Source organism: Aotus nancymaae, unplaced genomic scaffold (assembly GCF_030222135.1).
Source record: "Aotus nancymaae isolate 86718 unplaced genomic scaffold, 86718_ANA_hifiasm-v0.15.2.pri h1tg000014l, whole genome shotgun sequence".
Lineage (NCBI taxonomy): Eukaryota > Metazoa > Chordata > Mammalia > Primates > Aotidae > Aotus > Aotus nancymaae.
This window is the reverse complement of record NW_026988425.1, coordinates 11,044,001-11,062,268: the sequence shown is the minus strand read 5'-3', so window position 1 is coordinate 11,062,268 and position 18,268 is coordinate 11,044,001. Positions and strand designations below refer to the sequence as shown.

The window sequence follows — 18,268 nt, the reverse complement described above, 5'->3', positions numbered from 1 at the left end:
AGTTGGTGGTGTACCAGGAGAAAGAGCTTCCCCCTTGGGAAGGGATGTCAGTTCCAGATTCCCATATCCCAAGAAGCAGTTTGCACACCTCAGTGTTTTGTCATGTCTGACACTTCCTGACCATCCCCTTCTTTGCTCCCTGAGAGTGGAGCTGTCAAATACTTCACTGCAGCCAAGAGATGCTTTAGTGAGTTTTACCTGCTCCCCTACCCCCTCAAGGCTTCCCAGAGCTTGAGGCGCAAAGCGGGGATGAGAGAAAAGCATACAGTGTGAGTTGATGGTGATAAGAACTATATGAATGTGACTTCTAATGTAGGACAGGATGAAGTTGTTTTTTTGATCTCATATTTCATGCAGGGCTGGGCTGAGGATGTGGCAGGCATGGCATATGCCCTACGTTCACTGCCAGAGGGGGCTCCCTGCCTGCCACAGGTGAGAGCCAGCTCTGGGGTGCCTGCCCCCATGGGGGAAGGGGGGTGGAGGGGGCCTGCTGGGGGGACTGGGTGGGAAAGGACTGGTCCCCAGGAGGACCTTGCCACAGAATCCACAACCTCATTGCGTGAATGTAATTTTCTCAACTCAAAATGAAATTGCAACAGGTGAAACCCTTACATTTGTAGATTTTTCTATTGCACTCTCTTCTCCGGGACACTACAGGACAGTATACATCATACATGCAAATGTCTGAAAATCTGGGCCTGCGTTCTGTTAAGTGAATCTGAATGCTTCTTCATCCAGATATTACAAGGACATTTTAATATGATGCATTACCCGTGTTCCATTAAGGCTGACGACCACCAACTCGAAACAAATTTCATGTCCTACTTTAAGACGTTGAATTATGGCCCTGAACGTTATACAGTTTGACCTTAGTGTTTTTTTTTTTTTAATATTTTACAATGTGCACTCCTGCTCTTCAATGTCGTATTTACATTTATCTACCCTGCCTGTTTCTGACTAGTCCACTCTTTATTGTTCAGCCAATGACTTACTGGCATGTTCAGAAACACCTCTGTGCCCTATGTCCAAATTCAAAGCTCTTTTTAGAAATCACTCCCACACAACCCATTCTCATTTTCTACTTTTTCATAAGTTTTTTTTAAAATTTCTCTTAATGTCACTGGCCCCATCCTCCTGTCCCAAACCTCTGTATCTTGAAGCATCAAATATCTGCATCACGCAGATGACTTTCAACTTCAAGTACTGAAAACACTGTCACGAAAGAAACCTATTGCGGTTCACTGATTAACCCTGAAATCTTGGTCCTGTGCTGAAGGCAAAAAATACAGTTAAAAAGTTTAAATGCACGGCTAACATATTCAACCCATTCTGCACCTAGGTCTTGGTAACGCAACCTTTTTGGCTCCTGTAAGCAGCCGTCTGAAAATGCAAATGTACTATTTGCATGTAGGGTTTTCTTCTTGTTTCTAATGCCCTTCACCTTCCCTGTTTTTGCAGTGGTCAGTTTATATCCGAGCCGCTGTCCGAAAAGAGAAAGGCCTGCCCATCCTCGTGGAGCTGCTCCGGATAGACAATGACCGCGTGGTGTGCGCGGTGGCCACGGCACTGCGGAACATGGCCTTGGACGTGAGAAATAAGGAGCTCATTGGTACGTTCTCTCTGAGTCACAGCGTCTCAGCTGTTACTGGAAAATATTTTCTCTTGGGGTAGGTGTGGTGGAACCCATATGCACAGCATAGGCTTATGCAGAAGCCGTGCATTTATTAGCAGGCTCGTGTTTTCTGCTGTCCTTCTAGTTTAAATCCAGTGCACTGATTTACCTTTTAGAATTTAGAGGAAAATGTGATGCTTGTTGACATTTCTAATCCTTGCAAATTGAAAAGGACCTCGGTGCTCAGCACTTGATACTGTTGTTGTCCCAATCCTCTGAATCTCTGGCAGGCTGTTTGTTTCCCATGCGGTGAACTGAGGAATTCTGATGGATACATGTGGCTTTTCTTTTCCTCTCTATTTTAAGTTTATTTTGCATAAGACCATACTAACCCTTTAATCCTATTCTTTTAAGAAATCATTTCTCTTTAATTTGCTATTCAAGAAATACAGAGGATCCTTAATTGGCAAGGCATGAAAGAGGTAATACATTCGTCTGTCTATTCAACAAAACTCATGGCCTGCTTTGTACCAGGCCTGTTGGCCCAGAGATTAGATCAATAAGCAAAACAGACAGGAAGCCCTGTCCTTGTGGAGTTTACATTCAAGAGAAGGAGATGTTCAGTCAGCAAACTAAACAAATGAATCACAAAATGGAGCTGAGTAAAGGGTGATCAGTGAGATTACAAATTTCTTTTTAATTGAGATGATACCACATAACATAAAATTGACCACTTTAAAGTCTACCATATTAGTGGCATTTAGTATATTCATAATATTGTACAATCACCTGTGTCAAGTTTCAAAACATTTTCATCACACCAAAGGCAAACCATGTGTCATTCGCAGTCACTCTCCATCCCGCTCCCCAGTCCCTGGCAGCCACCACTCTACTCTCTGTGGATCTTCCTATTCTGGGTATTTTTATAATTGGAATTGTAGAACATAGGACCTTCATGTCTGACTTTTTTCACTTAGCATGAGGATTGTGTTTCTTTAATGGTAAACTAGAAAGTTATAATTATATACATTCATGGGCCACACAGTGATGTTGTGATATACAGGTTGAGGGTCCCTATTCCAAAAGTCCAAAATCTGAAATGCTGCAGAATTTGAAATTGTTTGGGTGTCCACATGATGCTCCAATAAGCATTTCCAATTTTGAATTTTTAGGTGAGGGATGTTCCACCGGTATTCTTAACTGGTATGTATTCTGCAGATATTCCCAAATCCAAAACAGATCTAAAATTTGAAACACTTCTGGTCCTAAGCATTTTGAATAAGGGATCCTCAACCTGAATGTGTACAATGTAAACTGATTCAATCAAGCTGATTAACATTTTCATCTCCTCAAATAAGTATCTTTTCTTTGGTGAGAACATTTGAAAATTTACTCTTAGCAGTTTTGAAATTTATAAAATATATTAACTATAGTCACCTTGATGCACAATAAATCTCAAACAACTTATTCCTCCTAAGTCTGAAAACTTTGCACCCTTCGACCAACATCTCCTTATTCCTCTTACCCTTCATTCTCTCATAACCACCATTCCACCCTCTGCTTCCACAAAGTCTTTTTTTTTTTCTTGAGATGGGGAGGAACGGAGTCTCGCTCTGTCGCCCAGGCTGGAGTGCAGTGGTACAATCTCAGCTCACTACAACCTCTGCCTCCCGGGTTCAAGCAAATCTCTGCCTCAGCCTCCCAAGTAGCTGTGATTACAAGTGCCCACCACCACACCTGGCTAATTTTTGTATTTTTAGTAGAGACAGTTTCACCATCTTGGCCAGGCTGGTCTTGAACTCCTGACCTCGTTATCCACCCACCTCAGCCTCCCAAATCACTGAGATGTGGTCTCACTGTGTTTCCCAGGCTGGAGTTCAGTGGCATAATCTTTGCTTACTGCAACCTCTGCCTCCCAGGTTCAAACAATTCTCCTGCCTCAGCCTCTCAAGTAGCTGGGACTACAGGCACGCGCCACCACGCCCAGCTAATTTGTGCATTTTTTTTTAGTAGAGGCGAGGTTTCACCATGTTGGCCAGGTTGGTCTCGAACTCCTGACCTCAGGTAATCCACCCATCTCGGCCTCCCAAAGTGCTGGGATTACAGGTGTGAGCCACCAGCACCGGACCTATGCTTATTTAAATTCATTTGTTTTAGACTGTACATTTAAGTGAGACCATATGGTATGTGTACATATGTAACTGGCTCATTTCACTTAGCATAATGTCCTCCAGGTTCATCCATGTTGTTGTAAAGGACGGGATTCCCTTCCTTTCTATGGCTCAGTAGTATTCCATTGTGTATATATGCCATATTTTACTTATTCATTTATCTATTGATGGACACTTAGGTTGCTTCTATACCTCGACTATTATGAATAATGCTCCAATGAACATAAGAGCTATGAATAGTTCTGTGACATACTGATATTAGATTCTCTGGATATATACCCAGAAGTAGGATTACTGGATCATACAGTAATTCTGTATTTAGCTTTTTGTGGAAACTGTATATTGTTTTTCTAATCAGTACCATAATGGCTGTGCTAATTTACATTCCTGCTAATAATGCACAAGGGTTTCTTTCTGTCTGCATCCTCACTAACCCTTATCTTTTATATTTTTGATCATAGCCGTTCTGACAGGTGTGAGGTGATGGCTTATTGTGGGTTTAATTTGCATTGCTTTAGTGATTAGTGATATCGAACGTTTCTTCATACTGGCCATTTGTATTTCTTCTTTTGAGTAATGTCTATTCATATCCTTTGCCCAGTTTTTAATCAGGTTATTTGTTTTCTTGCTATTGAATTGTTTGAATTCTTTATCTGTTTTTTATATTAACCCATAATTATATTTTTGGTTACAAATAATATTTTCTCCCGATCTGTAGGTTGTCTCTTCATTCAGTTATTCATTTTTCTGTGCAGAAGCCTTTGAGTTTGATGTGATCCCATTTGTCTATTTTTTATCCTGTTGCTTGAGCTTTTGGAGTCAAATCCAAAAAATATTTTCCCAGACAGTGTCATATGCTTTCCCCCTATGTTTTCTTCTAGAATTTTTATAGTTTAGGTCTTATTTTTAAGTCTTAAAATCCATTTTTAGTTGATTTTTGTATATTATATGAGATCAGGGTCCAGTTTCATTCTTCCATGTGTGGATATCCAGTTTAGTGTTGTGATTTTCAGTGGGAGGTCCAGATAAGGGTGGTTGGGAATGTAACACTGGAGACTTAAAGGAGGTGCGACAGGAAGCCATGGAGGGATCTGGGGGGAAAGAATCCCAAGTTAAAGGGGCAGCCTCTGCACACAGCCCCTGGAGAGGGAACTGGGAGCAGACCAGGGGGCTTAAGGCCTTCAAGGGACCTCATGTACCTGGCAGGGTGAGTGCTGGGAACCAAGGTTGGAGAGGCCTTCTGATGCCTCCCTCTGTAGGTGGGTTGGTGCCAAGGCCAAGACGGATTGATCTCCTGGAGAAAGATGAATCTACTGGGACCTCTCAGAGGAGGACACAGTCCCCACAGGCCATCGTTCTGATTGGTAGGCATCTGGTGTTGAGGATATGATTTCTATAGTGTCACTAGTCCCATTACAGCATGAGATCTGGCAGCCCAAATGCAGAGAACAGGTGTCAGTGGGCAGCAGAAGGGAGCTGGACCACCCCCATGGCGAGGGTGCAGGTGATCTGGGGAACTGGGAGAAGTTAGGTGACAATAGACAGCCCAAAATTCATTCCTGGGGCAACTGGAAGATGAGGTGTGGCTTCAAATTTCAGACACAAATTTTTCATACATGCATGGTTGTTTTCCCTTATCCAGATTACGGAGAGCCTGTAAAAGGCTCTGGGAAGCAGCCACTTTTCCTCCTGCCATTTCACAATCCCCATCATATCCTCCAAGAAAAGCCATAGTATTTCCAGGTCTTCAGCCATTTGTTTATTTACTGCAAGACCAGACTGCAAATCTGTGTCTAATAAATGCAATTATCTGCCACACTTGTAATACATTATACAGCAGGAAATAAGCTTGCTACTTGCTATTTATACTTAGGTGGAGTTTAAATTTAAATGTTATCTGTGGATTTTGTAGATTTGGTATATCTAAAGCAGGTCGTTAGCTCCCAAAGTTAAGGTACTCTTTCCATACACTCTTTTCATTTTTGTTGCACAGTTGTTTCAGACAGGACAGCACTGGCATTTCCAAGAAAATTCTATCCCTTCTATTAAAAAAATGGAGAAAAAGATGAATAGCTAATCGGTCTACTGCCTAGATGCTAACTACTTGGTATTGTGTGTTTGTTTGTGTGAGTTTCATTTCTTTTGGTGGATTAAAATATAACAAAACAGTGAACTACTGATTGGTTTGCCAGCTCCTAGGCATCTCTTCTCTCTCAAAAGCCAGTCACCTAGTCCTCTTTCTGAGACAGGAACATTTAGATCACTATACTGCCCGTGTTCAGCTAAACCTTTACTATCAAATGTCACCAGACAGGAAATAGAGCCAGTCATTTAAAAGTAGAAGGGAAAATATCTAAGTCACAGGCTTTATGAAATCAGTAAGTTTTTTCTTGACTGAAAAGAGCAAAATTTAACAAAAACAACATTGGATTCTATGTAAGAGAGAGGAATGAAACTTTTGCTAACTCTTTTACTTTAAATATTGTATCCAAGTGGTTTTTGTAAGAAGATGCTATACAGAACTTGATACACAGAAGAAAGCTGCAGTGACTTTGAATACAGAACAGCAACAAAAGGTTCATCTTGGACCTCTTCTCCTCTCTATCACCTCTCACAAAAAGCTAGGGTGACATCATATGGTTTCATGGCATTGAAGATCATCCGTATTCTGGTGACTCCAAACAGATTATCTCCAGCATGAACCCCAGATCCTGTGTCCAACTGTCTGCCCATTCTCTCCACTGAATCTCTTAAGAGTGTCTCAGATATAAGATGTCCATAACCAGGGTCTCTCCCAGACCTGACCCTTCTACAATCTTCCCCTAGAAAATGGCCAGTTTTCTTGCAAGGACCCTGGACAGACACCTTGGCATCCTCATTGACTCATATCCAATCCACCTCATACCTAATCCATCAACACATCTGGTCTTCCTTCTGAATTTTCCCAGACTCTGACACTTCTGGTCCAAAGCTCCCATCATCTCTCTCCTGGCTTATTTCTGAGCACCCCCTTACCTAGTCTCCCTGTGCTGCCTTCAACCTAGGTGGTCTCCTGTTACACTGGCAACCAGAGTCATCCTGTTGAAACCTTATTCCTCTTCTCTACCCCAAACCCTCCTCATCTCAGCGTAAAGTCAAGTCTCTGCAGAGCAGACGTGGAAGCTCCCTATGACCTCTCCAACTCCACCTAGTCCTCACAAAATCAAGAAATTTTCTGCAGCCACTGGTTCACTGTGATTTCTGTATTACATGCTCTGAAATCCTGCCTCAGGGAATTTGAACTTGCTGCTTCCTTTGCCTGGAGTCTCTTCCTCTTGTTCATGCAGCCCAGTCCTCACCTCACTCACATCTTTCCCAGAGAAACTTTTCTGGCCACCATAATTAAAATCCTACCCTCAGCTCCTTTCCCTGCTTAATTTCCTCCACAGCCCCAAATATCTTCTAATATGTAATGTATTACTTATTTATCTTGTGTCTTTTACATCCTTCCCCACTGGAAGGTAAGCCTGTTAAGAGCAGGGAGTTCTGTCTTGTTTCTTTGCTGGCATATCCATGTACCTAGAACAATGCCTGATCCACAGTAGGGACTGTGAGGACAGTAGGGACCAGAGAGAAAGCAATGAAGATGCTGGAAAAAAAAATGACTGAACTGAATTTTTCCTGCCTTGTCATCATCTTAACATGACCTCCAAGTCAGCAAAACACTAGGGAAATTAAATAAAACATTAACTAAAGAAAAGAGTTTGCTATTAAAAAAGCCAAGAATCAGCTGGGCTCAGTGGCTCACGCCTGTAATCCCAGCACTTTGGGAGGCTGAGGTGGGTGGATCACCTGAGGTCAGGAGTTTGGGACCAGCCTGGCCAACATGGCGAAACCTTGTCTCTACTAAAAACACAAAAATTTGCCAGGCGTAGTGGCATGCACCATAGTCCCAGCTACTCGGGAGACTGAGGCTTGAACTCAGAGGTGGAGGTTACAGTGAGCCAAGGTCGTGCCACTTCACTCCAGCTTGGGTGACGGAGCAAGACCGCACCTCAAAAATTAAAATTTAAATTTAAAAAATTAAAAAATAAGTGAAGACTCTAACAGCCAGTTTGTTTTCTCCATAAATTTACTAGATGCATGAAGACACTCAGGATTTCAGAAGGAATCCAGATCTTTTCCATCACTAGTTCTGGATTTTCGGTTTAAAATAGAATTCTTCTTAGATCATTCTGTTAGTTAGCGGTTGAAGCAAGCAGGCTACCACAATTGCAACTAAGGAATGGTTCATCTTCCTTAGACTCCATTATTGGGAAAACTGTAAATAGGCTGTTGAACAATAATCACCCTGCCCCATGAGGTCTAATGAGAATCACACAGTAGCACCAGCAGAATGTAACACGCTTTGCCTCTCCCTCGGCTTTCCATTTGGGCTGTTTCCATAGTTATCTCTGGGAACCAGCGATAAGTATGCTATAGATAGAGCCTTGTGTTCTTCCTACTGGCATGGAATAGTAGCCGAAGTTCGTGCACATCCATACATTTCTTTGCAACCTTCAAAAAATGTTAATTGTACTTCTGAGTGCAGAAGATTTAAAAAAAGGAATGGTAATAATTAGCTTCAATGAAAAGAGTGAATGATATTGTATTGCTTCAACAAAAAGTTTAGCTATATGCCACCCATTTCAGCACATGGACAGTTCCTGATGTAGATGGCAGATATTTAGTTTAGGCAAATCCCATCTCTCTGCCAACAAACAAACTCAAAGAAACCAAACACTTAAAGCATGCATGAGCTTACATTTGCTACCTGCCACCACCATCCAAAGCCCACCTTGCAGTGGCTTTTCCTGATAAAGGCTACACCCTGCACCCAGAGTTGCAGTGGGCAGCACCTATTCGATAAGAAATCTTCTCACTTATCTTAGATTTCCATTGTGTAATTTTATCCTGATGTTGTCTCTTACGTTCTTTGTGTATACATATGTCTGCCCCCAAATGAAATAATAAGCAGGCATCGGGTGAGGTATTTATTTTTATGTCTGACAGTGTCTGGCACTTTGCTATGCTCATAACAAGCACTCAGTATGTAGTTGCTGAATGAATTAACTGGTGGATAAATAACACAGCGTATTTATTCAAAGAGCAGATCTGAAGGAGGTTTGGGGAATCCAAGTAGAGAGAGGAAGGGGTAGAGGGGATGTCTGTGTCTGTCTCTTTCCATGGTGTCTAGGCAACAGAGGAAAGAAATACAGCTTAGATGCTCTCTTTAATCTAGACTCTAATCAAACTCATTCTGCTGCCACTGTGGAAGAGGCTTGAGATTGGGAAGGAAATAGTAATGCTTTCTGTATGTGATTCAGTCACTGCCAAAGGTTCGTGTTGGCGGTGCCACCGCATCCCCGTGGGTACTGGCAGAGCTCGCAGAGCCCCTCCCCTGGCTGCCCTGGGCTCTGGCGGCTTGCCACAGTTTCCGGCAGGAGAGCCAGGGCCAGGATGCTGCAAGCATCCTCCTAGCTCCCTGCACCCTCCTGAGGCTGAAGAGAAGGACCTGTCTTCTGTGTCGTGAGCCTGGCCCTTTCCCAGTTTGCCATCACCCTTTGGCCTCATCCTTCTGTGCTTTGCAGGACTGTTTCCCTACGTTCTGCTCCCATTTGGATGGCTGCTTTACCACACTGGGGAGGATGTGTAAGAATCTTCCTTCGACTGACGCCCCCACGTGTTCCTGTTCTATAATCCACTTTTCACATTGGGCTTTCCTTTCACTTTACCAGCTAGCTGAGCTTCTGTCCAGGCAATGCCCTCTCTCCCCATTCCAACCTCAGAAGGAGCACAACACAGCATATGACTTTCCCTGGGGTCAGGATGGGGCCATTTCCTAGGGGAATCGGCTGTTTCCCAAACACAGGCATCCGCCAGGAGAGAGGGAAGGGAAGGGAGCCCAGCGCCCCCCTGTGTAGCCAGCAGTACACAACTCACGCTCTCCCACATGAATGAAATCAGGAACAAAATCAGGGTAGTTTCTTGCCTGGGAGTCTGTTATTTTGTAAGTAGCAAAATTCATTGTTATTCTTTCCCCACAGGGGTCTTCAGATCATCCTTTTCCTTCATTCCAGAGGTTAAGGAGGTGAGGGGTGCAGGGGGTTGAACTAGGGCCATCCTTTCAAGCTTCCTTACTTGCTTGTTTTAAATATTCAAATAAAAGATATGATCTGTGCATTGTAAAGACTGTTTCCGGATAGAGATTCCTGGTGATATTTAAAGGACAACATTAAAATGTAATTTGAGTGAAAATAAAGACTGATGCCTGTAGAATTACAATACTCCTTCCTCCATGCCACGTCTTAGTGAGAAATGTTTTTTCCTTTGGAGAACTGGGGTGAGGGGTGGGGAGAACAGGGAAAATCTTCCTTATATCAATACCATCCTGAATGTTACATATAAAGTTTTAAAGATTCTCTTTTATTTAGTCATCTCGCAGTGGACTCTGGGAATTCTAAACCTGGAAATACTGCTCTTCATCGAAACTTTGAGATACATTTTTAACGAAATCCTTAATGATGAGAGCATGAGCTGGGGAGTAAACAGACACCTACAGCTATGTCTCCACTTCCATGACACATCGTTACAAATGCTGCTCAGGACATCATTCCTCAAAGTCTATCTAAATTCCGCAGCTAGGACGGAAACGCACTGAGTCATGATCCTCTCTGTGCCCTGAGTATCACATTGCACTCCCATTGTCTGCTGGAAAAATGGCAAAACAGGGCACTCTACAAAACATTTAGACTCCTATCAGTTAAAATAGATACGTGCATGTTTCATTATTTTTGCATCTCATGCTAGGCTGGCATGTGACAGAACACTCTGGGATATGGGCGCCCCATTCTGGGGAACAGGCCTCTTGAGGGTCACTGATCACACGGCACTGTAGGCACGTTCTTTACTTGTGTCCTTGACCCTGACGAATCGCATCTCTGTCCAGGGAAAGATACAAGGCTGTATAAACTCCAATGCAACCCAGGAAGGCGATGTGCTATTTTCATTACTGGAAACATAGAAGCTTCACTTTATTAAGTAGATATGAGGAAATTTTAGAGACATATCTTCTCTGCTTTTCAAAAATATGTTCCTTCAGACCCAGACAGATGTCATTTTAATTAGAACACTTGTAATTTCAATTAGTATTTTAAAAGGAAGCCAGATTTCTTAGACAAGGTGATGTGTTGGAGTGCTCTATGCTGGTTTGTTTTAATAACTTGACTTCTCAAGCCAAATTTTAGGCAGAAGGAAAGCTCTGTGCCTTGGCTGGAACTTTGTATCTTCAGATTAGACGCCTGCATTACAGCACTCATCTCTTAAACCCCAGAACCTAATTTCATGAATGCTGCCTCCCTTTTTGGTGACGCCATGGGTTCTTTGTTAATTAACTTGGGACACCTGTTGGAGAATTTTGGCAGCTGGGTCTGGAAGATAAGGATTCTTTAAAAGGGAAGTTGTAAATAAATTGAAGGGCCAATAATTATTTTATTAAATAAGAGTTAATGATTTGTCCCTTGGAAAGACTCCATGAGGGTAAAAAGGCAGAATTGAAAAATTTCCAGCTGATTCAAATTCAGGACTTCTGCCCAAAGGCTTACAGACCTCAAAGAAAGAGAAAGAGAGGGAGAGCCCGCATAACTTTATTTGGACTGTTTAGGTATTCATTTTGTGCCTGGCCAAACAGTTTTCAAAGAAAAGCTTTAGAGAAGATGATGCATGAGAAATGAAATGACTGTCCTCAAATACCACAACCAAATCTTAAGAACATAAAAATAGAAAAGAGACTTTTTGCAAGATCATGTTTTTACATTGTATTCCCTTCTCTGTGTGGATTGCTGTCTTCTCTCCTTGTTAAAAACAAAAGTCTCAATATCCAGTGGAAAGATATTATTATTTTTACTCTTGAATATTAAAAATTAATGGATTAGAGAAGAGTTTAAAAGTTTAAAGATTAGTCTTCTTTAAACCATTCTGGCTGGTGTTTGATTATATTTATTATAATGGATCTCAAGGAACTATGGAGAAGGCCAGGACAGCTGTAACTGAGTTTCAGCTAAAAGGAAGGCTCCAGGCTGGTGCCATCAGTCAGATGGGCCAGTGGTTCTGTCCTGGAGGGCACATAAGGCAGTTAGAAGAGAAGGAGGCAGACAGCGGGGAGGGGACAGCCAGTCTAGCAGGAAGGGGCAAGCCTCCCGGACATAGATTAGGGAGGGAACCAGGAAGGAGACAGAAGCCTGGAGATGCAGCCCCTGCAGTGTCTGGGCAGCCTGAGGCTGGCTGAGGGTGCTGGTCTGTGACCTGGCACAAGCAGCAAGCACAGATTTTGCTCCTAAACGGAATACCTTGAGAAGAAAAAAGCTCATGTTGCTCATCTGCCAGACTCCAGTCAAAGGAACATTGAGAGAATCAAGCAATTCCCAACACCTCCTCATAAAAATGTCCTAAAAGTTTATTCAAGAAAATTAGTTGAAATTCAGACATTTTTTTCTCTCATAACCAGAAAATTCATAACGATATATTGTTCATTTGGGAATTTTGTTTTTTTAAATTTAAAACAAAATTTTCCTATTCAATTTCTTGTATGATAATGTATTTAAGCAATGTCAGGTAAAAATGAATGGATTTGAAACATAGAGTGGCTTATTTCCCAAAGTGAATCTTTTTTTTTTCTTTTTCTTTTTTTTTTTTTTTTTTTTGGAGACAGAGTCTTGCTCTGTCACCCAGGCAGGAGTGCAGTGGTGCAATCTCGGCTCACTGCAATCTCCACCTCCCGGGGTCAAGCGATTCCCCTGCCTCAGTCTCCCGAGTAGCTGGAACTACAGGCACGCACCACCATGCCCGGCTAATTTTTTGTATTTTAGTAGAGACGAGGTTTCACCATGTTGGTCAGGTTGGTCTTGATCTCCTGACCTCATGATCCACCCTCCTTGACCTCCCAAAGTGCTGGGATTACAGGCGTGAGCCACTGCGCCCAGCCCCAAAGTGTATCTTTCTTATCATTTGATATAGGCAACTGAACCTGAGGCAGTACAGCCTGGGCTAATGCACATATATGTTAACGTACAGTGTGTTACTTTTAATTAAGAGTCACTTGTATTGCAACATTAACGATAGAGGTTATTCAGTGCTCAAGAGAGATGGAAAGATACAAATCCCTGTGGTCCTCACCTTGACACTTGAACAGTTTAATTTATTGGTCAGAAAAAGTGATAGTCATGAAATGGAAACTGGTGGTATTAAATTTTTAATTGACGATTAGCTCCACAGACTGATACTCCTAGTGCCTGTGTGAGTCAGGCCCATCTTATGAGTGACTTTTTTACTCTTAAAATGTTAGAAACCCAGTAGGTTTCATTTTCAAGCCATCATTTCCTTTCTTCCTCAGATCCAAACAGAAACCCCAGTTTTCACTTGGCCCTCTTTTCCCAGTGATAGAAATGCACAGAAACGTCTATTATTTTCTTTTCTTCCATTTCTATATCCCAAGTGAGTAAACCAAGCGTGATATCTTACTGACACTTCACCAGGGAGTTTATTGTTTCTCTTTACTACCCCTCTGCATTTTACTTTTCAGTTTCAGCCCATAGCATGGCAAGCCCAGGACACACACATGGTCCCCTCCGTGGGTTCCTGCCCTCTATCCCTCCTTACCCAGTCTGCACTTCCCCACCCCCACCCCCCGACATCATTGTTGCCACTGTCACCTTTGCAAGGTGCTCCAGTTGAGGACCAGTCAGTGTTTTCTGAGGTGAATGACACAAAATGAACTCTGCTGCCTCATTTTTTGAAGAACAATTTTGAGACAGGGTCTTGCTCTGTCACCCAGGCTCTGTCACTTAGGAGTGCAGTGGTGCAATCTCAGCTCACTACAACCTCAGCCTCCAGTGTTCCAGTGATTCTCATGCCTCAGCCACCTGGGTATCTGGGATTACAGGTGCACATGCCACCATGCCTGGCTAATTTTTGTATTCTTAGTAGAGACAAGGTTTTGCCATGTTGGCCAGACTGGTCTTGAACTCCTGTCCTTGAGCCATCTGCATGCCTCAACCTTGCAAAGTGCTGGGATTACAGGCATGAGCCACCATGCCCAGCCCTGATTTTTTTCTTAATAAAAATTTTTACTGAGGCCCCCCAAGAGCCTTTGTGCTTCTTAGCACACTAGACATGTCTCACGTCCAAGCTTGTTCAAACCTTCCAGCAGCATTTGGCATATTCATGTATCTTGGTTCCTAAGATAAAACCTTCCCAGTGTTCTTCCTACTCCTTTCCCTCTCCATTGTTCTCCCCTCTTTGGCTTTTTCTTCTCCACTTTATGTCACTGCTGTGCCCTGGGTCTTTCTAGCCTCTCCCCTTCTCCTCTTCCCTCCCCTCCCCTCCTCTCTCCTGTACACTTCTCCTCTTCCCTCTCCATATACATCTAAGACCTCTCCTCTATTTTATTTCACATCCTCTTCATTTCTTCCTGCCAATCCAGGATAAATGTGTATAAATCTGGTATAATTTCCCTTCTTCCTAAATAAACTCCTTTAGCACTTTTTATAGTGCAGGTCTGCCGAAGATAAATTCTCTCAGCTTTGTGTCATTTTGAAAATGTCTCAGTTGCCTCCATCCACAAAGGATATCTCTGCTTAGTAGAATTCTGAGAAGAACTTTTTTTCTTTTAGCACTTCAAAGATATTATTCTATTGTCTTATTGTTTCCATTGCTTTGATGAGAAGTCAGTTATTACTGTCGTTCTCTGAATACGTGCTTTTATACTACCTGCTTTTAAGATGCTTGGTCATTATTTATTCTCATATTTTCTCTACTCCCATCTCACTTTCCTGTCTTTCTGGGAATTCAGTTGCATGTATGTTACACTACATGATATTGTCCTGCAGGTCTTAGATCCTTTGTCAAGATTTTTTTTATTCTTTTTCACTTTGTGCTTTCATTTTGATAGTTTCTAGTGATCTATCTTTAAACTCACTGGTCCTTCCAGGTGCTATTTTCAATCTTCTATAAAGGCCATTATATAAATCCTTCCTGTCTGATATTGTATTTTCCAATTCTAGAATTTCAATTTGGTCATTTCTTATAGTTTCCATTTCTCTGCTGAATTTAACCAATTTTTTCCTGCATGTTGTCCATTTTCTCACTAGATAATTTAACAAATATATCACAGATAAAGTCCTTGTCTACATATATATTTTTTTTTTTTTTTGAGACGGAGTTTCGCTCTTGTTACCCAGGCTGGAGTGCAATGGCGCGATCTCGGCTCACCGCAACCTCCGCCTCCTGGGTTCAGGCAATTCTCCTGTCTCAGCCTCCTGAGTAGCTGGGATTACAGGCACGCGCCACCATGCCCAGCTAATTTTTTTGTATTAGTAGAGACGGGGTTTCACAATGTTGACCAGGATGGTCTCGATCTCTTGACCTCGTGATCCACCCGCCTCGGCCTCCCAAAGTGCTGGGATTACAGGCTTGAGCCACCGCGCCCGGCCTGTCTACATATTTTAACATCTATATTATTGTGGATTTACCTGTGATAACTTTATTTTCTTTTAATTTTTGGTCATATTATCTTACTTCTTTGCAAGTCTTGTGATTTGTTATTGTATGCCAGACATTATATGTTGAAAGATTTGAATACACTGAAGTTGGTAATTCTTTCCTCCTAAAAAAGAGCACCCGATTTTATCTATGGGGTTGCTACGGTAGAGGGCTGAGTCAATCTAATGCATGCTTTAACTATATCTGGGCTTTAGTTAAATTCAGCCCAGTCACAGCTTTAGTTAAATTTGGTTTACCTGAGTTCAGATGTTTCAAGAGCATGATCAGTATTTAATCTACAGTTAGGCCTGGAAGTTGAGCACCTATAGATTCCAAAGATTTCTCTATACTCTGTATACTATAATCCAGTTATCTGAGCCAGAAAGAGAGATCTCTCTCTCTCTCTCTCTCTCATTTTTTTTCCTCTCTGCTGCAAAGCTCAGCTGCCAACTTTTTGGATCATTGCACTACCTATATTTTTCAGGTCTTGTGTAATTTGACATCCACTGTCTCTGTCCATCCTCAATATGTACCATTTCTGAGTTCACAGCCTCCTTTGCAAGTGGACACTCTCTCCACTCTCCCTACTGATAACATTATCATGCTGACTCACTTAGATGGCTCACTGCAGCCATTTCCCAAGGCACCCTGATGGCTCTCTCACCTCCTTTCCTATCTACTCCTAACCCATCTTCCAAGACAAATTCGGGCCCTACCCTTTTTACAAGCTTCTGTGAGTTCTCTAGATTTATCTGTTTTAGCCCTACTTGTACATGTTTGTGTTAATCTGCATACCCCCTAAGTCTGGCACTTAATGAGTGCTGTGTACAACACTCATAGAAGTTCATGATGACTCAAGTGAGATAGTGTCATCTCCTCATCTAACCTGGTCACTCTTTAGGAACAAGAACAAGACCTTTCTCTATTTTTACTTCTACTTTTTGTGCTTCTTTTGAAAGCCCTGGTATGCCTAGCATTGTGTTTGTGTTGTGATGAAAGTACACATTGCAAAGTTACCGTTCTGCTAGAATAGGAGCTCTGTGGGAACGTGGACAGTGTCTTCCTTCTTTGCTACTATAACCCCCGAATGCATGTGTTCTGTCATCTAGCAGATTCTTATTAAGTTGGAATGCATATTATTAAGTTGAAGTCATAATATTGTGGTTTTATAAATCAAATTTATATCATCATACATAGATTTCCTAAGTAATTTAAATGAGTTTGCCATTATAACCTATACCAGAACACAGCTGAGCTCTGGCATAGGTTGTAAAAGCACAACCTTTTACAGCTGAGCCCTACTTACCCTCACTCTCCTTCCTTAACTTGAATACACCATCACGAAACCCATAAAAATAGAACTGCATGCTTTATTTTTACTATGCAAACCAAAGCGGACAAAAAGTCCTTTTTAAAGAACACTGTTCTTAAACTTGGAGGCACATTGGAATCACCTGAGCCTGACCCAGAGACGCCTAGATATGACTACTTATTTTAAGGCTCCCTGAGGGATGTTGAAGTATAGCCAAGCTTGGGAACTACTGATTTGAGTCTGTAAGACCCATCACAAATAAAAACTGTCTTCTTCTGATTTTGAAATATTTTATAATTATTAAAGTTTAAACTTCTCGGGTTTTAAACGTGTATTTAAAAGGTTGTTTTCCTCTGAGATATTCCATTTCTCTGATTAGAAAAGACAAAAAGTCTGTTTCAGAAATTGCTGACCCAAACTTCCTCTTTATATTATTTATGTAACGAATAGTTTCTTCGAATGGAATAGCCAACTTCAGCCAACATTACCACTAATGTCATTGATACCTAGAGTCAAAAACAGCTTCAACTGTTGCAAATACTGTATGTAGAGATAGTGGAAATATCAAGTTGGCATTGTTTTAATATAATCTTTCACAACACACTCTTCAATGAAGATATCCTGGGCCTCTTCAGTTCAGCAAAGGACTCTAACTTTACCTTTCCACTTAATAAAGCCCTTTATGTTCAAAGACCAATTTAATCAAGAGGATGGGTTTGAAAAGCTTGTTGAAAACATTCAAATGCAAGTATAACACTGACAATTGTATAGGTGTCTGGGAAGGCTCCAGGGACTATCTCAACTCTTCGATGGGGACAGGATTTTCTTCCTCATTCAAGGTGTCTAAGTTCCTCACCATTCAGGATGCCTACATGTGACCAAGCTGGTTAGACCACGGGGTTGGAGGCGCTGCTTTTCCCAGCACCACCTTTTCCTAGCTCCAGTCTTAGCTAACCTCTGGGACCTAAAAACCTGATCCTTCAAGCGGCATCTAGATATTCCCTCTGGGACACTGGCCTATGGTTTCTTTGAAGCTATGTCTCTGTTTAGGTTTGGGTTAAGTATGGAAAGGATTCCTTCAGTATTTCAGTGAGCAAGCAAAGGAGGAGAAAAATAAACAGAAAATATACATATTAGTACTTTGAGCTATAACCCTGCCTTGACCATTCTCCAAAAATACTGGAGTATTTTGGTGAGCTACTTTTCTTGAGTTAAAGCTACATATCACTTCTTAAACACTATTCTCTGCTTATAGTCTTCTCTACCTTATACCAATACCTGGATGATTGTAAAAATGTGTTGTTTTTGATATGCAGAGGGGATATGAGGCAGTGCGTGCTTTGAATTGCTTTTGAATCATGGTAACAGGATTTTTCATGAGCTCCTCCCTCTTGTCCCTTCCCCAGGCCCTGACTGACGGCCTGGGTTGTGTGCAGAATGACTCTGGGGTTGGTATACAGGCTGCATCGTGTACTGGGAGAAGCTAATCAGTCCCCTTGAAGATCAGACCTTTGGCCTTGCTTTTTGGTCAGATTGTTCATCGCTGAACTAAGGACACAGACAGTAGGAGACCCAGGGAATAATTCTGCGGTCTGCCTTAAATATTCCTAAATTGAC

General features: G+C 41.9%; 1 protein-coding gene across 9 annotated transcripts in view; it reads left to right on the top strand.

Moving 5' to 3' along the window:
* CTNND2 (catenin delta 2) overlaps nucleotides 1-18,268 on the top strand; it is a 935,473-nt gene that overhangs the window by 821,226 nt on the left and 95,979 nt on the right. For 5 of the 9 annotated variants that reach the window (XM_021675376.2, XM_064375871.1, XM_064375872.1 and 2 more), the window contains one exon: nucleotides 1,459-1,609. In XM_021675376.2, coding sequence (XP_021531051.2) covers nucleotides 1,459-1,609 — 151 coding nt within the window. Of the gene's footprint in view, nucleotides 1-357; nucleotides 433-1,458; nucleotides 1,610-18,268 lie in introns of all 9 variants that reach the window. The other 4 variants (XM_064375868.1, XM_064375870.1, XM_064375867.1 and 1 more) reach the window with 1 other exon arrangement.